Here is a 22,323-nt window from a genome sequence, read left to right on the forward strand (position 1 = left end):
TCCTTAGTAGTGGGTACCAGTGCTGGCGTGGCCAGTCTGGGACGATGAGTATCATTCGGGGTCTCTCCATCCTGACTTTCAGCAGCATCTTTGTGGGAAGGGGCAATGGAGAAAAGGCATATTGTTAGCATTTTCCAAGTAAATCAGAGTGCGTCCACTTTCCAAGCTTGATGGTGAACTGTCCTTGTGCAAAATTTTGATAGCGGATAGTTTTGGGGGTTGGCAAACAGGTCTATGTCTGGGCACCCCCATTTTTGAGTTATCATTGCAAATACTTGTGGATCCAGTTTCCACTCATGGGGATCCATGATGTTTCTGCTTAGGTCGTCTGCCAATGTGTTCTTTTTTCCTGGCAGGAATTGAGCTTGTAATTTAACCTGGTAAGCCAGTGCTGTGTTCCACAAGGTCATTGCTTGCCTGTATAGAGGGTAGGAGTGTTTACCCCCTTGTTTGTGTATCACATTACTGTGGTGTTGTCTGTCCTTATTATAAGCTGTCCTGGATGTAAGAGGTCCTTGAAGGCTGTCCGAGCATTCTGTACAGCTAGCATTTCTTTTTGATTGATGTGCAGATTCCTTTGATCTGCAGTCCACATGCCTTGAACGCACCGTCCTGCCATGTGTGCCCCCCAGGCATAGTCCGATGCATCTGTTGTCATAGTTTGCCTGGCTGGGGGTAAGGTGAAAGGCTGACCCTTGTTGAGGTGACATGCCTGTGACCACCACAGAAACTCCTGTTGAAGGCAGGGAATGAGAGGTATCATTGTTTCCAAGCTGTGGCTGTGTTGAGTCCATACGCTTTTCAGGTACCAAGTAGTATGCAAGATGCCATGAAGCCCAAGGCCTGCAGAATTTTTCTTGCAGGGAGTTGGGTCTTTGTTGCCATTATTGTGAAGTATTGAGTTAGTTGTAGTTGTTTGTCTGGTGTCAGATAAGCCATCTGGGCCGTTGTATTCAAGCTGGCACCCAGGAATGTCATATTTTGTGAGGGCACTAGTTTTGATTTCTTTTCGTTTACTGTGTACCCTAGGCAACTTAGAAGGTGTTTTACAAAAGTCAGATGTAAGAGAATGTCCTTGCTTTCTGCTTGGATGAGGCAGTCGTCCAGGTATGGGTATATTTGAATTCCTCTTTGTCTGCAGTATGCAATTACTGGTGCCAGGAATTTTGTGAAGACCCTGGGCGCAGTAGATAAGCCAAAGGGCAGTACAGAGAATTGGTAATGGTTTGAACCTGCAATGAAACGGAGGTATCTTCTGCAATTTTGTCTGATGGGGACATGCAGGTATGCCTCCTTGAGGTCCAACGTTACTGGCCAAGCTTTCTTGCCCAACATGGGAAGATGCTGCTGTAGTGTTAGCATCTTGAATTTGGGTACTTGCAAGAAGGTGTTTAGAATTGAAAGGTCCAGAATGGGTCTCCAAGCATTGTCCTTTCTGCGGACTAGAAAGAGCCTTGAGTAAAATCCTTGGCCTTGCTCCTCTGCAGGTACCAGTTGAATGGCTCTCATGTCCATGAGAGCTGTAATTTGTTTTTGTGCCTCTGCCCATTGATTTTGTGGCAGGTTTGGCATTCCTTTTATCCTTGGCAAGGTGTGGAAATGGAATCTGTATCCTTGTGAGATAATGTCTAGGACCCATTTGTCCTTTGTGACAATGCACCAGTTGTCTGTAAAAAATGTTAATTTTCCTCCCAAGGGAGCTGCCAAGAGAGTTTTGCTTGGTAGTTTGAGGTTTAAGTCATTGTGTTTGTCTTCTAGTGGTTTGGGACCTGTCTTCTCCTCCCTTCTGTGTTGCAGTGCCCCACTGGCAAGGTTTGGGATTTGTGCTTGTCCTCTGCCCCTTGGGCGTCTGTATTTACCCCTCTGTGGTCTGTCAGAAGCTGGAAAGGACCAATTTTTTGTTGGCCAATTTCTGCTGAAGCGTGGGGGTTGTACCTGTAAGAAATCTTTGACTGTCTGCATAGATTTTGCCTTATCCTCCATTTTCTTTAAAACCTCTTCTGCTTTAACCTCAAATAAGACATCCTGCTGTAAGGGTGCATCTAGTAACTTTGCTTTAACATGATCAGGCAGAGTTTGTTCCTTTAACCAAGCATGCCTACGTATAACAGACCCAGTAACAGCTGCTCTGCAGGAAGCTTCCAAGGAATCAAATCCACATTGTAAAGTATGTTTGCCCACCTGTTCAGCTGCATGCAACAGATCCTGCATTTCCTTGAATTCAGACTGTTGAGGGTGCATGCTCATCTTTTGTTTTATTTGAGACATTAGGAATTGCTGGTATTTCAGCATGTGAAACTGACAATTTAGTGCTCTCATAGCTAGAGTAGTTGAGGTGTAAACCTTCTTCCCCCACCTATCTAGTGCTCTGGAGTCCCTTTCAGAGGGTACAGGATTTTTAGCCATAGAAGCCTTAGCCCTTTGGGACCCTGGGAGATTGTCTCTGGGTCAGCAACAGGTCTTTTGTAAAGGAATTTGTGTGAGTCAGGCACTCTAATATCTATCTGGTTTGGCTGGAGCAGGAGGCAGAGAATCTGGATTTAGACTAGATTCTAAGTAAACATCATCCACAATGTCTAAAACTGGAGGGATAGCAAGTGGTCTGTGCTGGGGGAGTAAAAGAAACTCTTGGAGCCTTTTCTTTGAGTCGGAGTAGTCCTGACCTTCCCGGTGGAAATGTTCCCTCATGGTATGTAAGCTTTCCCCAAAGGAATAGTCTTCAGGGGGAGAAGCTGAGGGAATGGAATCTTCAGCATCAGAATCTTCATAAGGGGGAAAGGAGTAATCCTGCTCCTCAGAGGAGCCTGAGGAAATAGACACTTGATCAGAGGAGGCATAATCCTCCTCTTGTCTAGGCCTTTTGTCTGGGGGGGTTGGGGACCCCTGATTAAAGAAATCAAATCCTCAGCCATTTTAAGCATCTGTTTCTTAGGCATGGGGCCTTGAACTGGAGACTGATGTGCAGTCTTTTTTGGTTTTAGAGGAGTCTTAAGCTTAGCATAAGATTTTATGGTGAGAGTAGTCGGTCTGATGACGCCTTCTGTAACCGAAGGTGTTTCCACAGCACCGGCTTCTCATTCTGCAATGTTGTCGGTAGGGCCTAAAGAAAATGGCTGTGTCGGCCTAGAACTCTCTGCTTGAGAATCCGAAGCTGTCTGGGGTTCCAATTCTGCGGTCGCCAGGGGCTGCGTAGGCACCTCACTGAAAACCGGAGAACCGGCGACCAGCCCAGCCGAGGCCTCGGAGTCTGGCTTGGATCTAGGCTGCCTGTCTTTATCTTTGTGTTTTTTATGCACGCCGGTAGTCGGTTGCTCCGACGGCATAGTGAAATTAAATTTCCTACCGAAGTAGTGTTGTGCGAAATCAAAGTGTCGCTTTATAGTTCGCTTATTGAACCTAGCACAAAACTGACAACCAGTGACATCGTGGTCTGGGCCTAGGCAAGGTATACAATAAGAATGAAAGTCCTTATGAAGTATTTGCTTCCCACAAGAAATGCAATTGTTAACTTTTTTTGACACTGGACTGAGGCAAGAAAAGTTTCCCCAACGGGGTACTTCGCTTTGAAGACTTCAGACTGAAATTCGATTCGAAAATCTCAGGTGTCGGCCGACCGGCACTTGCGAACTGCTTCTGCTTTGGGCACCGCGCAACAAGAAAGACTGAAGAAAATGGCGTCGGATGCCTCTTGTATACCCCTGACGCACTGACATCAGGGAGGAAGCGACAGAAACCGACTCCGGACCAAGACTTTGGAATTCAGGCCGACTGCGGGACCGCCTGACGACAGGATAACCCAAGTGTGATGACTGCAGCAGGGTAACACGATGAACATCAGTAAGTAAGAAAAGAGTTTTACATAAAAATATTAAATCAGCTTTGGTAGTCTGTTCAAAAGGAGGACTAGTTAGGTCTTGCAGCAAAATAGTAATACCCTAAGGAGGAACTGGGTTTCTAAGAGGAGGTTGTAACAGAACGGCTCCAATAAGAAAGGCTTTTGACAGTCTTAAGAATGCAATGGACATGTGATTTTCCTCAATGTGAGAGGATAACATGACCGCCATTTGTAATCTGATAGTGGAATGGCTGACTCCATTCTGAAAAAGGTCGGTCAGGAACTCAAAAATCGCTGGAAGTGGGGCTGAAGAGGATAAGATTGTGTTCAACTGTCCAGATAGAGAATCTTTTCCATTTGCTTTTAAAACAGAGTAAAAAGGTAACGCAGATAACCAACTGGTTAAAAAACACAAAAAGAAAAATCTAGCAAAGCTAGACTTCTGTGTGACACCTTAAACCTCTTGCATCAGAGGCCTCATGGGAAATATGCAAATCACCCTTTAAGGATATCAGGTGTTTCAGCTAAATGGCAATTCTGAATGTCCACAACTTTTTCTTTTACTTTAATTTTTAAGTCTATGGACAATTTCAGATGATTAAAGCCAAACCCCTCTAGCTGTGGACATGCATGTTTCTGCCTTCTTATGACATTATCAGCACAGCATATGAGGAATGTTTGACCTTTGGAAACACAGGGTTGTCATACCCAGCTGATATCCATAAACATTAGGGCGTCTACAAGTTCCACAAACGGCACTGATAGATCTGGCTCCGAAAGACCAGCATGGCTCGGAGGAGGAACAGAAGTAGGTAATATGGCTCCGGAACAGATTGGGTCGGAGCCTAAAACAAATTTGCTAGCGCCAACTACTTCAAAAGTCTACACACCACCCTCTCGTAATCCTCAGACTCCTGGAGGATCTGGAAGACAAGGTAGGGGATCGAGATCTCTGCAAAATTGGAGATCTAAGTGTAGGGGATACCGGTAGCAAGTCTTTTGACCAGCTCTGAGGTATGGATTCAGCTATAGGCTCCGAAAAACTTGGGGCCAAAACTGGAAGGTCTATATCAATAACCTCAACCGGCTCCGAAGGCAAAGGAGCCGAGGACATAAAAGGTTTGAAAATTTTGGCAACTTTCTCTGGAGGTCCTGATTTGTCAGTTGGTGTCGGAGACCGTCTTTTCACCGACTTAACCTTCTCTTTTTTTGAAGAGTGAGAACTAGCTAAATCCTCCTCAAAGGAAGGTTTAAGGAGACCTTTCAAAATCAGTTTGTTCTTCCTTTCCTGGAGAACCCGAAAACTAAAAGAATGGCAAAAGGTGCATGTATCCTGTAGATGTATGGCTCTCAAACAAACACAAATACTATGCCCGCCAGTCAGAGAACTTTTTTGTGAACATTTTTCGCATTTCTTAAAACCCGAAGGTTTATGGTCTTTAGTTTCCTTAGACATAACTATCACAACAACGACAACAGACTATAATTGTAGACAGCAAAAAACAATGAGAGGATAAGGTCCTCTAACTTAAATGGGCCTAACCCTGAACAGTGGGGTAGGCGAGATAGAGAATAAACAAGCAACAGTAAGGCAAAAGTAGCTCCTCTAACTAAAAACAGACCTATGCCTGAGGAAGATTAACAATAACTAGCACAACAAAAACTAAGGGATACCACTAAAAGAAGGCCTGCGGAAACCACGGCTAACAATTAGCTACAACAATTAGCAATAAAACTTCAGAAAAAAACCACTAACTACTCGCAAGTTAACAGTAAGCTATTAATAATTAACTTTACAGTAAAAAAGGAACACTATAAATACTGGAAGAAAAATATATTCCAACTTGGCCACAGCCAAGAAAGAGAACACTTCTGAACTCGTAGAGCGGCAAACGAGATCTGGGGATTGTTAGTAGTGCAATGGGATACCTACCTTGCCACAAGCCAACTTAGAGACTTCGAGCTCTGTAATCGGCAGAGTCAGAGTGGAGGATCGGCTCTGAACCCATATGTAAGAATAAAAGCGAGATAGGACTACAGAGCATACTAAGTTTTGATGAGCTCTATGGAGACTGGAATATAAAATTCCATCCATCACCCATTGCAGAAGCTTCCAAACTTGACTCGTAAGACATATGCAATTTAAAGCCCATCAACAATTACATTTATACCTGCTTTTAATATTAATGAGCCAAACCATGAATATAACTATTCTCAGCACAGAGGAAATTATCACTTTACCGCATCTCCAATGTAGTCGTGAAGCATTCTAATCACTGATGCACCTTTACTGTATGAAATGGCATCAAATATTTCATCTACTTCTGAGGGATGTCCCACATTCACCTGCAACAAACACAGTGAACATTAAAAATTGTACACTTTCAAACATGCAGCAGTCTGCAAACTAGTATTGTAACCTATCAAAACAGCACTTTATATTACTGAATTTACTGAGGCAATACTCATGTTTCAAAATAGGGCAGCAATTACTCTCTTCAGCTGAATAGGATTAAAATGCAATTAAATGGGATTAAAATGCAACTGCAAAATATACACCACAAAGTGAAAATACTGTAAATCTTAAAACCCAATGAATGTATATAACCAACATGTGTGTGCTTGTGTAAACATTATCAGGTTTAACAATCCTATCAACATGCATTTGCACCTACAGTTATATTTATGTGGTGAGTACCCTCAAACATTTTCAAGAGATGCTTGCAGCCTTAGAGAGCAGCCTGTGTGAGCATACTCCCCCAAATTGGTAACTGTTACAGCCATAGGATCACTGCTGCATTATCACTCAAAACGTGTGGGAAAGTACAGTTGTGTATACTTAACATAAATGTAGATGTTAGAGTGTATTCACTACTACAGTCATCACACTTGGGTTATTTGCCTGCAGGTAACCCCCAGTCAGCCCAAATACCAGAGACTTAGTATTTCTCTGTCGGTTGCTGTTGCTTCAGGACTGACGTCAGGGGTATAAAAACAGGCAGCCAACGCTATTACATCAGTTTTTCTTGCCCCAAATGTCAGGAGCCTCCAGATAGGGAGCTAAGTTATAGTGGAAAAAATACCACCAGTAAAAAGCAAATACCAATAGCCCTGTAATGGGTGAGTAAGAGAATTAGAGAAGGGGGGAGAGAGAGACAGAGACAAAGGGGCTGGAGGGTGGGAAAAGTACAGTTTTGTACCTACCATAAATGTAGATGTTCGAAGATCCACATTGCTGCAGTCCTTACACTTGGGTAGTCCGCTGTCCTCGGTCGGCCCGAATATCAAAGTATAAGGCTGACGTCGGTTAAGGCGCATTTGACTGACATCAGGACGTCAGGGTACAAATGCGCATGACCGACGTCATATCCTCAGTCTTTTCTTGCCCCAGATGTCAGAAGACCCTAAAAATAAAGGTCAAAACCAAAAGACAGCAAACAACCAACCAACCACCCTTGCACTAACTATATGTACAAAATATACAATATACCCAATATGTACAACCCAACCCACACAACCGCCTCTAACTGCAGAGGGGAAGGAGGGAGGGTAAATTGGACTGCAGCAATGTGGATCTTCGAACATCTACATTTATGGTAGGTACAAAACTGTACTATGTTCTTCATCTCACATTGCTGCAGTCCTTACACTTGGGTAGAATCCCAAAGCAGAGGTAAGGGAGGATGGCTAACTACAAGGAAGCAGGAGCTGCCAACATGCCCTGCAAAACAGCAGTGGCAAAACCAGCCCTGGATTTAGAGTAAAGTGGCAGGTGATAATGCCTAGAGAAAGTATGCACTGAACTCCAAGTAGCTGCCTCCAAAATATCCTTGGTTGCCACTCCCCTCAAAAAAGCTGTAGAAGTGGCAGTAGCCCTAGTGGAATGAGGCCTAATCCCAGCTGGAACCTCCTTGCCATGATGGGAATAACAGAAAGCAATGCAAAACCCAATCCACTTAGAAATAGTTTGTTTAGACACAGGCTTGCCCTGAGAACTCAAAGCAAAAGAAACAAACAACTGCTGAGACTGCCTGAACCCTTTAGTTCTGTCCAAATAATAACGCAACTGCCTGTGTACATCTAAAGTGTGCAAAATCTTTTCCCCTTTATTTTGGGGATTTGCACAAAAAGTAGGCAAATGAATAGTTTGGTTTAAAGCCACACTAAAAACCACCTTAGGCATAAAGGAAGGATTAGTACGTAATGATACCCTATCCTTATGGAAAATCAAGAAAGGCTCAACTGCCATAAGGGCCTGCAATTCAGAAACCCTTCTTGCAGAGGTAATTGCCAACAAAAAAAGCAGTCTTCCATGATAAATATTTCAACTCAGAAGTAGCTGCAGGCTCAAAAGGTTGTAGAGTGAGTTTCTCCAACACAAAATTGAGATCCCAAGCAGGAGTAGGAGCTCTTCGTGGGGGTCTTATATTCTTTGCCCCTCTAAGAAATTGCTTGAATAAAGGATGAGAAAACAATGGTGGGACACAATCATAGTGAGCGGAAATTGCTGCAGCATGAACCTTAATAGAAGAGAAAGACAAACCTTTGTCCAGTAACTCAGTAAGATATTGAAGAGCCACACTCAAATTAGGCTCAGAAACATCAAAATCTTTTGCTGCACTCCAAAATAAAATCTCTTCCATTTATCTGTACACTTTCCTTGTACTAGGCCTTCTAGCTTCCAAAATCACATTCAAAACTTGTTGTGGAAGTTGAGACCCTCTATGGTTCAAAACAGAATATGCCAGGCTGTTAGGTGAAGAGAGTGAAGTTTGACATTTAGCAAATGGCTGTCCTCCTGTGACAACAGGTGTGGAATCGAAGGCAAAGGCCATGGAGGCTTCCGTACCAGACTTCTCAGTAATGGGTACCAGTGCTGTCGAGGCCAATCTGGAGCTATTAAAATCATCCGTGGCTTGTCCTGTCTGACCTTTAGAAGTACCTTTGGGAGGAGAGGCAGAGGAGGAAAGGCATACACATGAAGATTGCTCCAATTGAAAGAAAGAGCATCCACTTTCCAAGCTGTGGGATGAAACCTTTTTGTGCAAAACTTTGGCAGCTGATGGTTTAGTGGAGAAGCGAACAGATCTATGCCTGGAGTTCCCCATGACACTGTCAATTTCTGAAATACATGAGGATCCAATTTCCACTCGTGGGGATCCATAATTCGTCTGCTCAACACATCTGCTAAGGAGTTCTGTGCTCCTGGCAGAAACCTTACCTGAAGATTGAGCTGTAAACTGAGAGCAGTCTCCCACAAAATCATTGCTTGCCTGCATAGAGGATAAGAATGCGTTCCCCCTTGCTTGTTGATGTACCACATGACAGTTGTGTTGTCTGTTAGAATCAACACCTGCCCTGGAAGAAGTAATTCCTTGAAAGCTATTAATGCAAACTGGACTGCTAACATCTCCTTCATGTTGATATGTAGATGTTGTAGTCTGACAGGCCACTTGTTTTGTATCCACTTTCCATGTAGATGAGCTCCCCAAGCTTTGTCTGAGGCATCTGTCGTTAAAATCTGACTCGCCTCTGGCCGGGTCACAGAGAGTCCCTTGTTTAGGTGACATTCCTGAGCCCACCATAAAAATTCCTTTTGAATGCAAGGTATTATTTGAATGACAGTGTCCAGATCCTGGCAGTGCTGTGTCCATACATTTTTGAGATACCATTGTAGCTTCCTCATATGCAGTTTGGCATTGGGAAGCACCAGAATACAAGATGCCATGAACCCTAATGCTTGAAGGACTGTCCTTGCATTCAGCACGGACTGATGAGACAGTTGACTGAAGTAAAGGGATAGACTCTTGTTTGTCCGGGGTTAAAAAGGCCATCTGGGATGCTGTATTCAGTCTCACACCCAGAAAGCACATGTCCTGAGAGGGTACTAGACTGGACTTTATTTCGTTCACAGAATACCCCAGGCATCTTAGCACTGCTATCACATATTCCAAATGATGAAGAAGCTCTTCCCTTCCTTGAGCCAGAATCAGGCAGTCGTCCAAATAAGGATAGATCTGTATTCCTTTTAGCCTGAAGAAAGCTATCACTGGAGCCAGAACTTTCGTGAATACTCTGGGCGCAGTAGATAAGCCAAAGGGCAATGCAGAGAACTGATAGTGAGAAGTCCCAGCTCGAAAACGCAGATACTTCCTGCAACTTAGTCTGATAGGAATATGAAGGTAAGCTTCCTTGAGATCCAAAGTTACCATCCAATGATCTTTGCCCAGCAGAGGTAAAAGCTGCTGTAACGTCAACATTTTGAACTTGGGAATGTCCAGATAAGTGTTGAGGGTAGATAAATCCAAAATTGGTCTCCACGTGTTCCCCTTCTTTGGTACTAGGAACAGGCGAGAATAAAATCCTAGGCCCACTTCTGGCATAGGGACCGGCTGTATGGCCCCTATTTGGAGTAACAGAGAAACTTGCTTGTGAGCCTCTATTCTTTGTTGAGGAGGAATGTCTGGCATGCCTTTGAAAGGAGGCAAGGTATGGAAATAAAACCTGTAACCGTGGTGTATGATATCCAATACCCATCTGTCTTGGGTAATTAAACTCCAATTTTCTTTGAAAAGTGCCAACCTTCCTCCCAAAGGTGCTGCCAGACGAGAAGGCTCTGGCAGCTGAAAAGGTAGGTCATTGGGTCTGTTTACGAAAGGACTGACCCCTGCCCTCACCCGAAGACTGTGCAGGAGAACTCCCTGTTCTAGGCCTGAAAGAGCCCTGAGCTCTGCCCCTACCACGTCTAGATCTACCCCTAGACTGGGAATCATAAGAAGGATACGTCCACCCCTTAAGTAGGCCAATTTCTACTAAACTTTGGAGGCTGGAACTGCAAAAAATCTTTAACAGTCTGCATAGACTTAGCCTTGTCTTCCATTTTCTTTAAAACTGCCTCAACAGGAGGACCAAACAACACATCAGATTGTAAAGGAGCATCTAAAATCCTTGTTTTAACATGTTCAGACAAATTTTGATCCCTTAGCCAGGCGTGCCTGCGAAGAACTGACCCAGTGGCAGCCACCCTAGACGAGGCCTGTACAGCATCAAAACCACATTGCAAAGAATGCTTACCCACCTGTTCAGAAACATGCACTAAATCTTGCAACTCTTTACAATCAATACCTACTGCCAGAGCATCAACCTTAGACTTTAGTTGTGAAAGGAGATAGTTCTGGTATTTCAACATGTGAAACTGGCAATTCAAAGCCCTCATAGCAAAAGTGGAAGAAGTATAAACTTTCTTTCCCCATCTATCCAAGGCCCTAGCCTCTTTGTCTGCAGGAACCGGATTCTTAACAACAGAAGCCTTAACACCTTTAGGCCCCTGACTAACAGTTTCTGGGTCAGCCCTAGGACTCTTAAAAATATACTTATGAGCTTCAGGCACCCTGTAATACCTATCCGGCTTAACAGGAGCAGGAGGCAAAGAATCAGGATTAAGAGAAGCCTCTGTAAAAACATCTTCTACTACATCCAAAACAGGAGGTATAGCCAAAGGCCTATGCTGGGGTAAACACAAAAATTCCCTAAGCCTTTTCCTGGAATCAGAGAAGTCCTGACCTTCCCACTTAAAATGCTCCCTCATGGAATGAAGAGTTTCTGAAAAAGAAAAATCCTCAGGAGGAGAAGCAGAAGGAGTAGAATCATCCACATCAGAATCAGAATAAGGAGAGTACTCCTGCAAGTCTTCAGCCGAAGACTCTGAAACATCCGAAGCCTGCTCAAAACCCCCCAACTCAGGCTCCAACCTAGGTCTCTTATCAGGAGGGGGCATAGAACCCCTAATTAAAGTAATCAAATCTTCTGCCATTTTAAGCATATGCTTCTTGGGCACAGTACCTGAAGAGCTAGGGGTAACACCAACTGAAGCCAAACCTGGCCTGCCCCTGGGAGAAGCCTTAGAAACAGAAGGAGAGGGCCTAGTCACCCTAGGAAGGGAGGGGAGTATAGTAACCTGAGAAGCCCCCTCAGCCTGACTTGCCTCCTGAGAGGCCACATCTTGCAATAATAAGGTCTCACCCTGGGAACACAAAGAAACCTCCGGCGGAGCCACCGGCTCCACCGACACCTCCAAAGAACCGGCGTCCGGTACAGACGGTTCTTCTAGCCTAGGCTTAACTACCTTGTCCTTGCGCTTCTTCGAAGAAGCGGGCGTCGGAGCATCCGACGGCATTTTATAATTACACCGCTTCCCAAAGACTAACCTTGCACAATCCAACCTTCTCTTTATAGTGCGTTTATTAAATCTAGCACAAGAGCGACAGCCAACAACGTCGTGCTCAGGCCCTAAGCAAGGAATACACAAAGTATGATAATCTCTATGCGGTATCTGTTTCCCACAAGAAATGCAATTATTGACTTTTTCTGACATCCGGTAAATCACTGAGGCAAGAAAAAACTAAAATATTCCCCAACGGGGTACTTAGCCAACTTTGAACTCTGTCTGAAACTTCGAAATCGAAAAATCTCAGAACGCCAACCGGCACTTGCAAAGCTGCTTCTGCATCGGACCATGCGGCAAAAAAGACTGAGGATATTACGTCGGTCATGCGCATTTGTACCCTGACGTCCTGATGTCAGTCAAATGCGCCTTAACCGACGTCAGCCTTATACTTTGATATTCGGGCCGACCGAGGACAGCGGACTACCCAAGTGTAAGGACTGCAGCAATGCGAGATGAAGAACATCCAGGACTGCAATAGTGAATACACTCTAATATCTACATTTATAGTAAGTGTACACAACTGTACTATGTTCTTTGTGTGTCACTGTTGCAGTCATCACACTTGGGTTGATTCCCAAAGCTGAAGAATGGGTGGAGGCAGTCAAGAAGAGTTGGGGCTGGCTAGTATGCCCTGCAGGACTGCTGTTGCAAAACCCACTCTGGATTTGGAAAAGATAGGCAGGTGGTAATGCTTGGTAAAGGTGTGAACAGAACTCCAAGTAGCAGTTTCCAGATTGTCCCTGGTAGGGACTCCCCTGAGGAATGCTGTAGAGGTTGAAGTTGCCCTAGTGGAATGGGTTCTGACCCCCAGATGGGGTGGTTTCCCATGGTGTTTGTAACAGAAATGGATACAGTGTGCTATCCATTTGGAGATGGTGTTTGTATATGGCCTTGCCCTCTGCCTCTGGTGCAAAGCTGACTAGTAACTGGTCAGATTTTCTGAAGGGCTTAGTCGTATCTAGGTAGAATCTGAGCAGTCTGTGCACGTCTAAAAAGAGTGCGGGATCCTTTCCCCCTTATTCTAAGGATTAGGGGAAAGAGGTGGGCAAATGGATAGATTGGTTGAGAGCCATACTGGACACCACTGTAGGCATAAAAGTAGGGTTAGTCCTAAGGGACACCCTGTCAGCATGAAAAATGATGAATAGTTCCCACAGCCATGAGTGCTTGTAGCTCAGAGACTCTTCTAGCTGAAGTGATGACCAGAATCATGGTTGTTTTCCAAGAGAGGAATTTTAACTCTGCTGACGCTGCAGGCTCAAGGGGGGTAGCATGAGCTTTTCCAGCACAAAGTTAAGGTTCCAAACAGGGGTGGGGGCTGCTCTTGTTGGCCTTAAGTTGTTAGCCCCTCTCAGGAACTGTTTGATGAGAGGGTGAGAGAAGAGGTGTGATTCAGTGCTGTAATGAGCAGAGATGCTACAGGCATGGATCTTAATGGAAGAGGATAGGCCTCTGTGGAGTAGGTCTCTTAGGTAATCCAGGATGAGAGATAAGGAGGGCTGTGCTATGTCCGCTCCTTTAGTGTGAATTCAGGAACAATTCTTTTCCACATATCAGCATAGGATTTCCTTGTACTGGGTCTTCTGGCTTCACGAATGACATCCAACACCTGCTTGCTTCGGCTGGCCACTGGAAGAGAACTCGAGGAATAAGCAGGCTGCAAGGTTCAGGGTTTGCAGGTATGGATGTAAGATTTGTCCCTCCAGCTGAGTGAGGAGGGTTGGAATCTGGGGTAGATGCCATGGTGGCACCGGTGACAGACTGCGTAGTGGGTGCCAGTTTTGGAGTGGTCAGTCTGGGGCATTGCCCTTGGTCTTTCCTGTCTTATCTTGAGCAGTAGTCTTGTAAGAACAGGTAGAGGGGGAAATGCATAGATTGAGAGTTTTACCCACTGGAAGGACAGGACATTCACTTTCCAGGCTTTGCTGCGAGGTGCCCTGGTGCAGAATGTGCTGAGCTGGTGATTGTAGGGAGAGGCAAATAGGTCCACCATCGGGGTACCCCATTTCTAGGTTAGAAGGCTGAAGGTGTTGAGGACTAATTGCCACTCGTGTGGGTCTAGGAGATTTCTGCTTAAGATGTCTTCCAGAGAGTTTGGTTTGCCTGGCAGGAATTGAGCTTGCAGGTGAACAGGCATAGCCAATGCAGTGTTTCACAGGTTCATGGCTAGCCTGCATAGTGGTAAGAGCTGGGCCCCCCCCCTGCTTGGTGATGTACCACATCACTATGGTGTTGTCGGTTTTTATTAGAAGGGGCCCTGGTGAGAGTAGGGATCTGAAAGCTGTCAAGAGTGTACTAAACAGCTAGCATCTCTTTTTGGTTGATGTGCAGATGAACTTGGTTCGGGCTCCAGTGGCCCTGAATGAACCTGCCGTCCAGATGTGCCCCCCAGGCATAGTCTGATGCGTCTGTGGTTAGGGTCTGGGCGGCATGGGACTGTGTAAAGGAAGTCCCTTTTTGTAGTTGCATGCTGCTGCCCACCAAAGAAACTCTGTCCTGAGACAAGGTATGACAGTTGCCAGGTCCTCAGAATGTTGGCACCAAAGACAAGTACCACTGAAGTTTCATCATATGCAGTCTGGCATATGGAATTAGTATAATGCAATAGGCCATGAACCCTACAGCCTGCAGGATTTTCCTTGCGGATAACTGGGTTCTAGTGGCCATTTGAAAGAAGTAGCTTGTCAGATACGCTTGTTATTCTACAGTAAGGACTGCCATATCTGGGATGCTGTGTCCAAGCTTGCTCCCAGGAATACAATATTTTGACTGGGACTATTTTTGATTTATTTTCATTGATAGTGTACCTCAGGGAGGTTAGAAGGTCCTTTACAAATGTCAGATGCTGCAACAGCTTTTCCTGTCTGCCTAAATCAGGCAATCATCCAAGTAAGTGTATATCTGAATCTTCCTCTGTCTGCAATAGGCAATGGCTGGAGCCAGGTAATTTGTGAAGACTCTGGGAGCAGTGGACAAGTCAAAAAGAAGTGCAAAGAAAGTACAGTTGTGTACACTTACCATAAATGTAGATGTTAAGAGTATTTCACTGTTGCAGTCATCACATTTGGGTAATCTGCTGGCAGGTTGCCCTCAGCTGGCCTGATTATCAAAGTCTTGGGTCCTGCGTCGGTTGCTGTCTCATCTTCCATGATGTCCGGTAGTCAGGGGTATAAAAGCATGTAGCCGACGCCATTACATCAGTTTTTCTTGCCGTAGATGTCAGGTGCCCCCATAATGGGAAGCAATTATATATACAAGGTTACACCTCCAACAAAAAAGCAAATACACCAAAAAGCTTTAAACATAGTAAGGAAGAATAGAGGTAATAGCCAATAGGAGTCAGGGGGCTGGAGGGAGGGTAACTAGGACTGCAACAGTTAATACACTAACATCTACATTTATGGTAAGTGTACACAACTGTACAATGTTCTTTGTGTTTCACGGTTGTAGTCATCACATTTTGGTAGATTCTCAAAGCTAAGGATGGGAGGAGGAAATTAGATAGCATTAGAACCAGCTATAAGGCCCTGCAAGACTGCAGTGGCAAAGCCAGCTCTGGATTTATAGAAAATTGGCAAATGGTAATGCTTGGTGAAAGTATGTACAGAACTCCAGGTAGCAGCTTCTAGGATGTCCCTGGTAGGGACACCTCTGAGAAAGGCTGTAGAGGTAGATGAAACCCTGGTTGAATGTGGTCTTATCCCCTGTGGGATAGGTTTTTCCATGGTGCTTATAGCAGAAATGAATGCAATGGCCTACCCATTTAGAAATGGTTTGCTTTGAAATGGCCTTCCCCTCTGCCCCTGCAGCAAACGTCACCAGCAGCTGTTCAGATTTTCTGAGAGGTTTAGTCCTGTCCAAGTAAAATCTAAGTTGTCTGAAAACATCTAAGGACTGCAGTATACGTTCTCCTTTGTTCTGTGAATTAGAAAAGAAGGTTGGCAATGAATGGACGGATTAAGAGCCACACTGGATACCACCTTGGGCATGAAAGAGGGATTGGTCCTGAGGGGCACCCTGTCCGCATGAAAGACGATGAAAGGCTCCACTGCCATAAGGGCCTGTAATTCAGACACCCTTCTTACTGAAGTGATGGCTAAAAGGAAGGCTGTCTTCCAAGAAAGGAATTTCAACTCTGCACTTGCAGCTGGCTCAAAAGGAGGTAGAGTGAAGTTTTTTCCAAAACAAAGTTAAGGTCCCAGGCTGGAGTTGGGGCTCTTTTGCCCCTCTGAAGAACTGCTTGAGCAGTGGATGAGAGAAGAGGGGTGGTTCGGTGTGGTAATGAGCTGAAATGGCTAAGGCATGAATTTTGACGGAGGAAAAGGAAAAGCCCTTGTGAAGCATCTCAGTTAAGTATCGAAGAATCTGAGGTAAACTGGGCGCTGCTGTGCCCACCCACTGAGTTTGGTTCCAGGAACAGAATCTTTTCCATTTTTCAGCATAAAATGTTCTAGTACTAGGCCTCCTTGTCTCCAAAATGACATCCAACACTTGTTTACTGAGGGATGGTAACGAAGAGATCAGGTAATTAGCCAGGCTGCCAAGTTCAGGGTTTGAGGCTTGAGGGTGCAGAATCTGGCCAGGGTAGGGGTCTGAGCCAGGTGCCATGGTGTGAGCAGTGACACACTGCGTAAGAGGGGGTACCAGTGTTGACGTGGCCAGTCTTGTGCAATCAGTATCATCCTTGGTTTGTCCTGTTTGATCTTTAGTAGTACCTTGGAGAGGAGAGGTAGAGGAGGAAATGCATAAACCGATAGATTTTTCCAGGTGAAGGACAAGGCATCCACTTTCCAAGCTTGTTTGTGGGGAGTTCTTGTGCAGAATTTGTCCAACTGGTAGTTCTGGGGGGAGGCAAACAGGTCTATATCTGGGATCCCCCATTTGTTTATCAACATGTTGAATGTCTTTGGTTCCAGTTTCCACTCATGTGGGTCCATGAGATTTCTGCTTAGTTCATCTGCCAGTGTATTTAGCTTTCCTGGCAGGAACTGAGCCTGTAAGTGCACTTGGTAACTCAAGGCTGTGTTCCACAGAGTCATGGCTAGTCTGCAGAGAGGGTAAGAGTGGGTTCCCCCAGCTTGTTTATGTACCACATAACAGTGGTGTTGTCTGTCTTTACCATCAATTGTCCTGGAAGAATGCAGCCCTTGAAGGCTGTCAGAGCATTCTGTACAGCTAACATTTCTTTTTGATTGATATGCAGGTGCATATGACTTGGGTTCCATTTGCCCTGAATGCACTTCCCTGCCAAGTGAGCCCCCCATGCATAGTCTGATGTGTCTGTTAGGGTTTGGGTGGCAGGGGGCAGATTGAATGGCAGTGCCTTGTTTTGGTGGCAGGCCTCTACCCACCAAAGGAACTCTACTTACAGGCAAGGTATGATAGGAATCACTGCTTCTAGATCCTGAGAATGTTGACACCATAGGCTTTTTAGATACCATTGTAGTTTCCTCATATGCAGCTCTGCATATGGAATTAGGAGAATACAGGAGGCCATGAACCCCAAGGGTTGCAGTATTTGTCTTGCAGATAGCAGGGTCTTTGTGGCCATTAGGTTGAAGTAAACTGTCAAATGAACTTGTTTCTCTGGCATGAGGAAAGCCATCTGGGAAGTTGTGTTCAAGCTTGCTCCCAGGAATACAATTTGTTGGCAGGGTAAAATATGTGATTTCTTTTCATTTAAGGTGTACCCCAGAGAAGTTATCACCTTTTGTACAAATGCCAGATGATTCAAAAGCATGTCCTGGCTTTCTGCCTGAATTAGACAATCGTCCACGTATGGGTATATTTGAATATTTCTATGCCTCCAAAATGCAATGACTGGAGCTAGGCACTTGGTGAATACCCTGGGTGCAGTAGATAAGCCAAAGGGCAGTGCAGAGAAAGTACAGTTGTGTACACTTACCATAAATGTAGATGTTCAAGTGTATTCACTGTTGCAGTCATTACATTTAGGTAATCTGCTGGCAGGTTGCCCTCAGTCGGCCTGATTAACAAAGTCTTGGGTCCTGCGTCGGTTGCTGTCCCTTCTTCCATGACGTCAGGGGTATAAAACATGCAGCCGACGGCATGACATCAGTTTGTCTTGCCCCAGATGTCAGGTGCCCCCCAAACAGGGAGCAAAATTATTGTGTATGTATCTATATCTATATATCTATCTATTTATATATATATATATATATATATATATATATATATATATATATATATATATATACATATATATATACACACACATACATACATACATACATACATATGTATATGTAATTAGAAACACAAATATATCTCCAAGCAAATACACCAAAAGGCTTTTAAGCATAATAAAAGAAAGAAGAGTTATAGTAAAAGAAAAACTGGGGGTTGGAGGGAGGGTAACCTGGACTGCAACAGCGAATACACTCTAAAATCTACATTTATGGTAAGTGTACACAACTGTACTATGTTCACCGTGTTTCACTGTTGCAGTCATTACATTTGGGTAGATTCCCAAAGCTAAGTTTGGGAGGATGGATTTATACAGCATTAGGACTAGCTATAAGGTCCTGCAAAACAGCAGTGGCAAAGCCAGCTCTGGATTTAGAGAAAATTGGTAAGTGATAATGTTTGGCGAAAGTATGAACTGAACTCCAGGTAGCAGCTTCTAGAATATTCCTGGTAGGAACACCTCTGAGAAAGGCTGCTGAAGTAGATGCAGCCCTGTTGGAATGAGATCTGATCCCCTGGGGGATAGGTTTTCCATGGTGCTTATAACAAAAATGAATACAATGGCTTATCCATTTAGAAATGGTTTCCTTTGAAATAGCCTTCCCCTCTGCTCCTGCAGCAAATGCTACCAGCAGTTCAGATTTTATTTGAGATTTAGTCCTGTTCAAGTAGAATCTAAGTTGTCTGTGTACATCCAATGAATGCAGAATCCACTCTCCCTTGTTCTGTGGATTTGAAAGTTGGCAAATGAATGGACTGATTAAGAGCCACACTGGATACCACCTTGGGCATGAATGATGGATTGGTCCTGAGTGACATCCTGTACGCATGAAATATGATGAAAGGCTCCACTGCCATAAGGGCCTGTAATTCAGATATCCTTCTAGCTGAAGTGATTGCTAAGAGGAAGGGTGTTTTCCAGGAAAGAAATTTTAAGTCTGCAGTTACAGCTGGCTCGAAAGGAGGTAGAGTGAGTTTCTCCAATACAAAGTTAAGGTTCCAGGCAGGGGTTGGAGCTTTCCTGGGTGGTCTCAAGTTTTTGGCCCCTCTGAGATACTGTTTTAGAAGGGGATGAGAGAAGGGAGGGGGGGGGGGTCTGTGCTGTAATAAGCTGAAATGGTTGAGGCATGGATTTTTATGGAAGAAAAAGACAGGGCCTTGTGAGTCTTCTCAGTTAAGTATTGTAAAATCTGAGGTAAATTGGGCACTGCTGTGCTCATCCCTTGAGATTGATTCTAGGCACAGAATCTTATTCATTTGTCAGCATAAGACTTTGGTGCTGCAGTAGCGTTGTCGCCTCACAGTAAGACGCTGTCCGGTTCGATTCTCAGCTAGACATCTTCTGCGTGGTGACGTGCGTGAATGGGCGTACCTTCGTTGAAGGTTGTGCGTCAGGCCTGGCAAGCCGGTATGTAAAAATCAACTGCCAATCATTAGCGGACCGGAGTTCCGCTGTGGCGACCCCTAACCGGGAAAAGCCGAAAGACACAAACAAACAGAGCATAAGACTTTCTAGTACTAGGTCTTCTCGCCTCCAAAATTACATCCATCACAGGTTTGCTAAAGGGGAATTTAAGTGATTGGCCAAGCTGCAAGATTCAATGTTTGGAGCAGACATAGGGTGCAGAATTTGGTTCTCCTGCTGAGACAGTAAGGAAGGAGTCTGAGGCAGGTGCCACGGAGAAATGTGTGACACTGCGCAGGAGTGGGTACCAGTGTTGGCGAGGGCAGTCTGGAACAATCAAAATCATTTTTGGTTTGTCCTGTTTGACTTTTAGTAGAACTTTGGAGAGCAAACGCAGAGAGGAAAGGCATACACTGATAGTTTTTCCAGCTGAAGGACAGAACATCCACTTTCCAGGCTTTTTTGTGATGAGTTCTTGTGCAGAATTTGTCCAACTGGCAGTTTTGGGGAGAGGCAAAAAGATCCATGTCTGGGCTCCCCCATTTGCGTGTCAACATGTTGAAAATCCGTGGTTCCAGTTTCCATTCGTGAAGGTCCAAGAGATTTCTGCTTAGTTCGTCTGCCAGAGCATTCTGCTTTCCTGGCAGGAATTGAGTTTGTAGTTGTACTTGGCAGCTCAAGTCAGTGTTCCACAATGCAATGGCTAGTCTGCAGAGAGGGTAGGAAATGTGTACCCCCCCCTGCTTATATACCACATAACCGTGGTGTTATCAGTCTTTATCAGTAATTGTCCTGGATGAAGGTAGTCCTTGAAGGCTGTCAGTGCATTCTGCTCAGCTAGCATTTCTTTTTGATTGATATGAAGGTGCATTTGATTTGGGCTCCAGTTGCCCTGCATGCACTTCCCTGCCAGATGAGCCCCCCATGCATAGTCTGATGCGCCTGTAGTTAGGCTTTGGGTGGCAAAGGGTGGTGTGAATGGCAGTCCCTTGTTTTGGTGGCAGGCTTCTGCCCACCATAGGAACTCTAGGTGCAAGCAAGGTATGATAGGAATCGTTTGCAGGCTGTGACAATGTTGACTCCATAAACTTTTTAAGTACCACTGAAGTTTCCTCATATGCAGTCTTGCATATGGAATAAGAATGCATGAGGCCATGAACCCCAAGGCTTGCAGTATTTGCCTTGCAGATAGCAGGGCTTTTGTTGACACCTGTTTGAAAGTAAGTCAACAAATAAATTTGCTTTTCTGGCGTAAGGAAAACCATACGGGCAGTTGTATTCAAGCTTGCAGCCAGGAATGTTTCAGGGTCCGCAACAGGATTTTTGAAAAGGAATTTGTGGGAGTCAGGAACCCTGTAGTACCTGTCTGGTTTGCTAGGGGCTGGAGGGCAAGGAATCAGGGGCCATACTGGATTCTGAAAACACATCATCAACAATATCTAGCACAGAAGGTATAGCCAAAGGCCTATGCTGAGGAAGAAGGAAATCCCTAAGCCTCTTTTTGGATTCAGAGAAATCCTGACTTTAAACCACAAGGCGAGATGAAAGCGAACGTCAAAGCACACTAGAACCAAGTCCTGACTTTCCCAGTGGAAATGCTCCCTTAAGGTATGTAAAGCTTCCCCAAAAGAAAAATCCTCAGGCGGAGAAGCAGAAGGAATGGAATCCTCTGCAGAGTCCTCATAAGTAGGTATGGCCAAATCCAGATCATTAGAAGAGTCAGAAAAAACGCAGTCCTGTTCAGAAGATTGTCAAATTCAATCCTAGGCCTCTTTGGGGGGGGGGGGGGGGGGGCTTGACTACCCCTGATTAGAGTAATTAAATTTTCAGCCATTTTGATCATTTGTTTTTTAGGCATAGGGGCCTGGACATGTGGCCTGGGCATCAGTTTTTTAGACATAGATTGAGATTTAGGCCTTGGCACTGAAGTTGCAGTCAGTTTAATATGCAAGTCTGTAGGCCTGAAAACACCCTCAGAAGCTGGTGCCTGCTCGACGGCTCTGGACCCATCCAAGGTAAGGACATCCACAGGTTCCATATGTGAAGCATCTCGCGGCATACCGGATTCCGAATGGGTCTCAGCAGAGGCCTGCGAATCAGAGGTAGCGGGTATCAGGGGCTGCGAAAACGCCTCACTGAGTACCAGGAAACTGGCGACTGGCTTGGGAGAAGCGCTGTCGGCAGTTTTGGACCTCAACGGCCTGTCTTTCTTTGCGTTTTTTTCGGTATTCCGGTAGCCGGATGGCTAACCGACGTCATTTTTGGATAATTAAACCGAGAACCAAAATATTTTGAAGCAAAAATATACTGACGACGGATAGTGCGCTGATTAAATAAAGCACAAAACCGACAGCAAGGTACGTCGTGGTCAGGGCAAGGAATACAGTACAAATGAAAATCCTTGAGGTATTTGCTTCCCACAAGTAATACAATTATTAACTTTTACGGACATCGGTAAGGAGCAAGAAAAAGTTTCCCCAACGGGGTACTTAGCTTTAAATTGAAGACTTCGGTTCTGAAACTCGAAAACGAAAATTTCAGAAGTTAGCCGACCGGCACTTGCAAACTGCTTCCGCTTCGGGCACCGCGCGGCAAAAAAGACTGACGTAATGGAGTCGGCTGCATGTTTTATACCCCTGACGACCTCAC

General features: G+C 44.9%; 1 protein-coding gene across 1 annotated transcript in view; it reads right to left on the reverse strand.

Annotated features, from left to right (window-relative positions):
- Positions 1-22,323, reverse strand: part of NPEPPS (aminopeptidase puromycin sensitive) — a 1,948,381-nt gene that overhangs the window by 1,456,889 nt on the left and 469,169 nt on the right. Inside the window, exon 9 of the mRNA XM_044054968.1 lies at positions 6,077-6,181. Within this exon, the coding sequence (XP_043910903.1) occupies positions 6,077-6,181 (105 nt within the window). The remainder of the gene's footprint in view (positions 1-6,076; positions 6,182-22,323) is intronic.

The sequence above is a fragment of the Protopterus annectens genome, chromosome 13.part0 (genome assembly GCF_019279795.1).
Source record: "Protopterus annectens isolate FY-2018-M chromosome 13.part0, PAN1.0, whole genome shotgun sequence".
Lineage (NCBI taxonomy): Eukaryota > Metazoa > Chordata > Ceratodontiformes > Protopteridae > Protopterus > Protopterus annectens.